This window comes from Mus caroli, chromosome 19, assembly GCF_900094665.2.
Source record: "Mus caroli chromosome 19, CAROLI_EIJ_v1.1, whole genome shotgun sequence".
Taxonomy (NCBI): domain Eukaryota; kingdom Metazoa; phylum Chordata; class Mammalia; order Rodentia; family Muridae; genus Mus; species Mus caroli.
Genome location: NC_034588.1, coordinates 42,178,638 through 42,184,937, shown reverse-complemented (window position 1 = coordinate 42,184,937; position 6,300 = coordinate 42,178,638). Strand labels below are relative to the sequence as shown.

The 6,300-nt window shown below is 48.5% G+C and overlaps 1 protein-coding gene across 10 annotated transcripts in view; it reads right to left on the bottom strand.

Moving 5' to 3' along the window:
• Window positions 1-1,315: 1,315 nt before the first annotated feature.
• Btrc (beta-transducin repeat containing E3 ubiquitin protein ligase) overlaps window positions 1,316-6,300 on the bottom strand; it is a 166,427-nt gene continuing 161,442 nt past the window's right edge. For all 10 annotated transcript variants that reach the window (XM_029472467.1, XM_021151576.2, XM_021151574.2 and 7 more), the window contains 2 exons: window positions 3,525-3,717; window positions 1,316-1,640 (listed from right to left, as the gene is read on the bottom strand). In XM_029472467.1, the coding sequence (XP_029328327.1) occupies window positions 3,556-3,717 (162 nt within the window). In that variant the 3' untranslated portion in view covers window positions 1,316-1,640; window positions 3,525-3,555. The remainder of the gene's footprint in view (window positions 1,641-3,524; window positions 3,718-6,300) is intronic.

Below are 6,300 nucleotides of genomic sequence, written 5' to 3'. Positions count from 1 at the left end.
ACTCAAATGCACGGTTAGGAACAGCAATGACAGTCTGACTGCTTGGCTTCCAAGTGAAACCGAGGCTGCACTGTGGCCTAAGTCACCCCTTGGCAGGCCTCGTGCATGCTGTGGGGTAACTAAGTTGGTTTTCAGTTCAAGTACTTCCAGGTTTGGCCATGAGTGTCTGCATCTGGAGCCTACTGGCAGGGGCCCAGTGCAGCCATGCACACGACCTGCTTAGCTCTGCCCTTGTGGAAGTGCAGCTGCTTATGTCGTCACTGACTGCTAGCTTACTGGCTGGGGAAAGTGGACAGCAAATAAGGCTGGGAGAAGGAAAGAAAGAGAAGGCAGCTTTTGCTTATCAGTAAACCCTGTGTGCCAAGCTTCACCCTGATACCCTCTGGCAGCCTTGCCTTTCTGCAAGCACTTGGCAGAAGGACCTGCAGTGGAAGGCTGAGATGCTTAGACTGGCTGACATTTACTGGCCTAACCCGAGAATCTGTTTTTCTCCTGACCATCTCTTAGGCTACTGTGCTCTTGGTGGGCAGTTACAGGTGCCTGGGTGCTTTCCAGCTCAGTCGAGGAACAAATTCGAGCCACAGAGTAGAGTGCAGTGGTGCCTGGTGCTGGCTATTCCAAGCCTTTGTGCAGGCCAAGCCTCGCCAGTGATTTAAGATGAAGCACAATGCTTTTCATTACACATCTAATTGTTAATGAGAGGAATGCAATCAGCAGCTCCTCTCCACTCTACATGGGACCGAGGAAGACCGCTGAGTCCGAAGCAGACACAGCACTGATGGTACCCAGGACATCCCTGCCCTTCCCCAGGGCACAGGGAAGGAGAAAGCTGCAAATGTGACTGACCAATGTCATGGTCACAAATCCACTGCTGCCCCAGGTTGGTCACTTGCAGCAAAAGCCTGGGCTGGAAATAAGGATGCACTCAACTCTTGCAAGCGTCACATTGTCTAGGTGACCCGCCTCATGCTAGCTGAGGACTCTCTTCGCACACCTTCTCAGGCTCAAGATGGGAGTACGGGAGCAGGGAAGAGGGACAGACACCCAGACAATGGAGGGAGGCAGCAGTGCAGATCTTCCAGTGTGTGTGCACCTCTCCTCTCTCTCTCTCTCTCTCTCTCTCTCCCCTCCAAGATGTGTAGGCAGCTGTATCCTCCCACGCAGTGGCTGGGACTGCTCTGGCCAGATGCTGGACACTCCTGCAGTTAACAGGAGGAGGCCAGGCAGTCTCTGCCTGGAAGCTGCAGCCCCTGTCCCCTAGAAGTGGGCCAGGTGGGGAAACTAGTTCTTCTGCTTAACGGCAAAGCAAGAGAGATTCTGGCAAAACACTAAATATATTTATAAGTCATCTTTGTCTGGAACCCAATGGGAGAGAAACAGGTGCAGGGAGGAAGGGGAAGGAAAGGGGAGGGAGGCTTGAAAGTTCCAATCATTCACACAAGATAAAGACATCTTCTGATAGCAGCACTGAGGCAGCCGGTGCCGAGCAGGCCGTCCTGGTCGGCTGCTGACCGACTGTGTCCCAACAGGAGTCTCAAAGCCCTGCTCCTCGCTCATCCGTCCGGGAATCCGGGTAGGAGTTTGACTGTTGTTCATCCTGGTCTTGGCAGGTCTGTTAAATACTGCAACATTAACGAGTCCTGTGTGAAAACACAGCCAGCAGTCATCAGCACCTTTCCCTGTACTCTTTACTTGCTTTAAGAAAAGAGAATGCTCAGTTGGGCGTGGTGGCACACGCCTTTAATCCCAACACTTGGGAGGCAGAGGCAGGCGGATTTCTGAGTTCGAGACCAGCCTGGTCTATAAAGTGAGTTCCAGGACAGCCAGAGCTACACAGAGAAACCCTGTCTCGAAAAACCAAAAAAAAAAAAAAAAAAAAAAAAAAGAAAAGAGAATGTTCACGTGACTGTCAATGAGAAAGGTTGGAGCTCTGTATGTGCAGAGGGACCCTGATGTCCTAATGATGAGTGGGCAATGGCCAGAGCAGTGGGTGATTTCCCCTGATCTGTGTAATAGCAGAGAGGGCAGGGACAGCACTGGAGGCACTCTCCCTGACTGCCCTGCGGTGGCAGGCACAGTGTGGACCTACAAGAAGTAGGTACTGGAGGGAGCTGGCTGGGGCTCAGCCCAAGGAACTGTGTATGGATGAGGACACTGACTGTGCTCCTGATCCCTTCGAGGGTGTAGGTGGTGGCTGGAAGTGTAGCCTGGAGATAAAAGCTCTGCCTCCTCTATGTAGAAGTGAGAGCTAATGCCATGGAAACAGAGAAGACGGCCTAAGAAGGGAGCCTAGATGATGAGTCAAAAAGACCAAGCCAGGCTCTCAGGGCAGTGTCTGTTTCAGCAGCGAGAGGAGGAAACAGATGTAAACAAAGTTAGGAAGAATAACGGCGAGGGTTAGGGGCGCATTTCTGTGGTTAAACAGGTGTTTAGCATGAACCAGGCCAGGTACTCAATACCCCAGGGGCCTCCACCCCAACAGCAAAATGCTCTTACATTGGAAAAAACCAAACATTGGTAGAAAGAGCAGACAAGTATATGGTGGGTACAGGAGCGTGACCACAGTTACCTTTATAAAAAGATGAGTGGTGTCCTAAGAGCTTTGCAAACACTATTTTCATGCAGACCTGTGAGTGGGCCCTATACTCACTTCCCTCATCAGGGTATGACAGCCCGTGTGACAGTGTGACTTAGCTGAGGGGCGATGAGCAACTGTGTCCTCTACGATAGCAGAGAAACTGAGGGGGCCCCCAGACACAGATCACCCCCTCAGGAAGACCGACAGGTGCAGGGGTGCAGTGAAAGGCACATCTGTGGTAACTACAAGGCAATGGTAGTGTGGGAAATGAGTGCTAAGTTCCTAAAGCCAATAACCTAACATGTCTGAGCTAGTGACCACAGTGGATGCCAACGGCAAACACGCTCATACAGAATGCACGGGTACTTTAGGTTTTGTTCTGTTTTAGAGAGGTGCTAGAGACGTGGGAAGGGTACTAACTTCATGTAGCTGCTGGGGCTGAATAAACCAGGTATTCTCCTGTAGAAGTTGCAGAGAAAGTAGAGGCAAGGGAGCCACCTTCTGTTCCCAGCGAGAATGACGTGGCAGCGACGCAGAGCTGTGTGACTGAGTCAGTGGCATCAACTGCTACTTGAGCCATTTCCAGTCACGTTGATAAGTTAGTCTGCAAGGGGCTCCCCTATAAGTACTTGATCTAAGAACTATAAATGCTAGGCTCGGGTTCACTCGTTTTCAGACTGTTCAAATGTCCTTTTATTTTGATAACATTTGCACTGAAAGAACTACTACAGAAGAAGAATCCTCTAAACTGGAACTGTGTCTTGGGGAGAGTGGTGCCCACTGGGGCAGCCCCTGCCTTATCTCATGCTGTCAACTCTGCTTTCCTGTTGTACAGGGATGGGTGACACAAATGGTCTGAGAGTGAGACGGCTCTGGGAGTGGGCAGCACCCACAGCCAGTCCTCCATCTCCTAGCACGGGGCTCGTGCATGCTTCTTCTCTCATACCTGGGCAATTATGAGGCCAGTGTTGGGTTATTTATCTGGAGATGTAGGTGTATGTCCGAGAAGGGGAGCGGGGCGGTTCAGCGTGAGCAGCTGGATCATTCAGGAAGTCCCAGATGAGAATTGTGTCATCATGTGAACTACTGACAATCTGGAATTCATCAAACTGGAGGCGGAAAACTCTTCCAGAATGCTCCTAAAGAGGCAGAGAGAAAAAGAGTTAAGACTTTGAACTCAAAATCAAAAGCTTCTTTGTTTGAGGGAGGCTCAGATATGCTCTTTCACTGTTCCATCACGGACAGGAAGCAGTTCACTATCGTTAGGATGCAAAGCTCAAATATTGGGCAACAACTGATCTCAGGAACACAGGGATCACGCTTATTACTGAGGCAAAACGGCAGAGAGGACGCTGGCTTGTCACTGCCTTCTGGGCTGGATGGGAAAGCTCCTTGGTACCTCCCTGGTCTTGTTTCCCTGCGAGTTCCTTTGACTGACCAGCAGGAGTCAAGGGGTAATCCGCAGTAAGTGACGTGCCAAAAATGTGTGCTGACAACCTTCCTGGGTCTGGAGAGATGGCTCAGCAGCTAAGAGCACTGGTTGGAGGCCCCAGATTTGATTCCCAGCACCCACATGGTAGCCTACAACCATCTGTAACTACAGTTCCAGGGGGACTTGACATCCTCTGGCCTCTGAGGACAATGAACTGCACAGACAGACATGCAGGCAAAACATCCATGGACATAAAATAAAAGCAAACCTTAGAGGAAAAAGAAACGTCCTTAATGTCAAGAGCTATTTATAGATTCTCATGATTCACAAAGCCCTACCATGGCCAATCTGGAGCTACCCACATATGGTCAACAACTTGCCAAATTCTTTGTTGTCGTTGTTTTTTCTTTTCTCGAGATAGGATTTCTTTGAATAACAGTCCTGGCTGTTCTGGAACTTGCTTTGTAGGCCAGACTGGTCTCAAACTCAGAAATACGCCTGCATCTGCTTCTTGAGTGCCAGGATTAGAGATGCGCCACCATGCCTAGCAACTTGGAAAAATTTAATGGTTGGCTGTCCTGGGGTCAGACCCTAGTTTTGCACATGAGGGAGTGAACATTGCCTAAATCAAGTGCCGACTACATCTAACTTCCTGGAAAGGATTTTCAACCCTGCTAGTCAGTGTCTCCTGCACCCCAATGTCATCACCGATCTTTACCTAGCCTTGAATTCATACAAATACACACATGTAGTATACTTTTGCTTGTGCTAGATTTATGTATTTAAATAAAATAAATAACATAATTTTATGTATATGAGTACACTGTCACTCTCTTCAGCACAGATGCCAGAAGAGGGCATCAGATCCCATTACAGGTGGTTGTGAGCCACCATGTGGTTGCTGGGAATTGAATTCAGGACCTCTGGAAGAGCAGTCAGTGCTCTTAACTGCTAAGCCATCTCTCCAGCCCCATGCCTAGCTTATTTTACTCAATTATTAGAACATTTTTTGTTGTTGTTGTTTGTTTGTTTTTGTTACTACAAGTAAAAGCAGTTACTTTATCCCTTTAAAAGATTAGTGGCTAATATCCCATTGTATGACTGTACTACAGTCAGTCTACTGTCTAATTGCTCTTTTGTTTTTTGTTTTTTTTTGAGACAGGGTTTCTCTGTGTGGCCCTGGCTGTCCTGGAACTCACTCTGTAGACCAGGCTGGCCTTGAACTCAGAAATCTGCCTGCCTCTGCCTCCCAAGTGCTGGGATTAAAGGCGTGCACCACCACTGCCCACCATTTTTTTGTTGTTGTTGTTATAACAAAGCTGCTTTCATTTGGGAGGCAGAGGCAGGCAGATCTCTGAGTTTGAGGCCAGTCTGGTCTACATAGTGAGTTGCAAGACAGACAGACCTTCAGAGAGACCCTCTTTCAAAAACACCAAAGAACAAAACAAAACAAATATACATGGAGCTGCTGTGATGGCATACACTTCCGACCGGGAAACCTAGTCATATGCCTAGGAACCGAGGCAGAAGGTCACCAGCTTGAGGTCAGCCTGAACTACATTTCGAGATTCAGTCTCTACACTACAGACATTTTATTTATTTTTTTTTTTTGAGGTGGGATATTTCTATGTCTTTCCAGTTGTCCTTGAACTGACAAAGACCCGCCCTGCTTCTGCCTCTTGAGCGGTGGTATTAACAGTGTGTTCCACAGTGCCGGGCAAGAAGCCATTTTTTTAAGCCCTCCTATGGTGGTTATGTTGATTGGGTTTTTTTGTTTTTTGTTTTGTTTTTTAATATTTATTTATTATTATATCTAAGTACACTGTAGCTGTCTTCAGACACACCAGAAGAGGGTGTCAGAACTCATTACGGATGGTTGTGAGCCACCATGTGGTTGCTGGGATTTGAACTCAGGACCTTCAGAAGAGCAGTCAGTGCTCTTAACCGCTGAGCCATCTTGCCAGCCCCCACTACAAACACTTTAAACATTTATTGTTGTATGTGTTTTGCCTACATGTTTATCTGTGTACCATGTGTCTGTCCAGTGCTCACAGAGGCTTAGAGGGTGTTGATCCCCTGCCCCCACCCCCCCCAATGACTATAGCTAGTTGTGAGCTGTTCTAAGAACGGCTAGTCCTCAAAACTGCTGAACTATGGTTCCAGCCCGTATGGTTCCGATGGAACTATGCAGTCACCTCCCGAGACTGGCCTTGGTGGATGCTGGGAAGCAGGGCTTTCAGAGCTGGGCCACTTGACAGAGTTCAAATGCTCTCTCTCCCCCTCTTTCAAG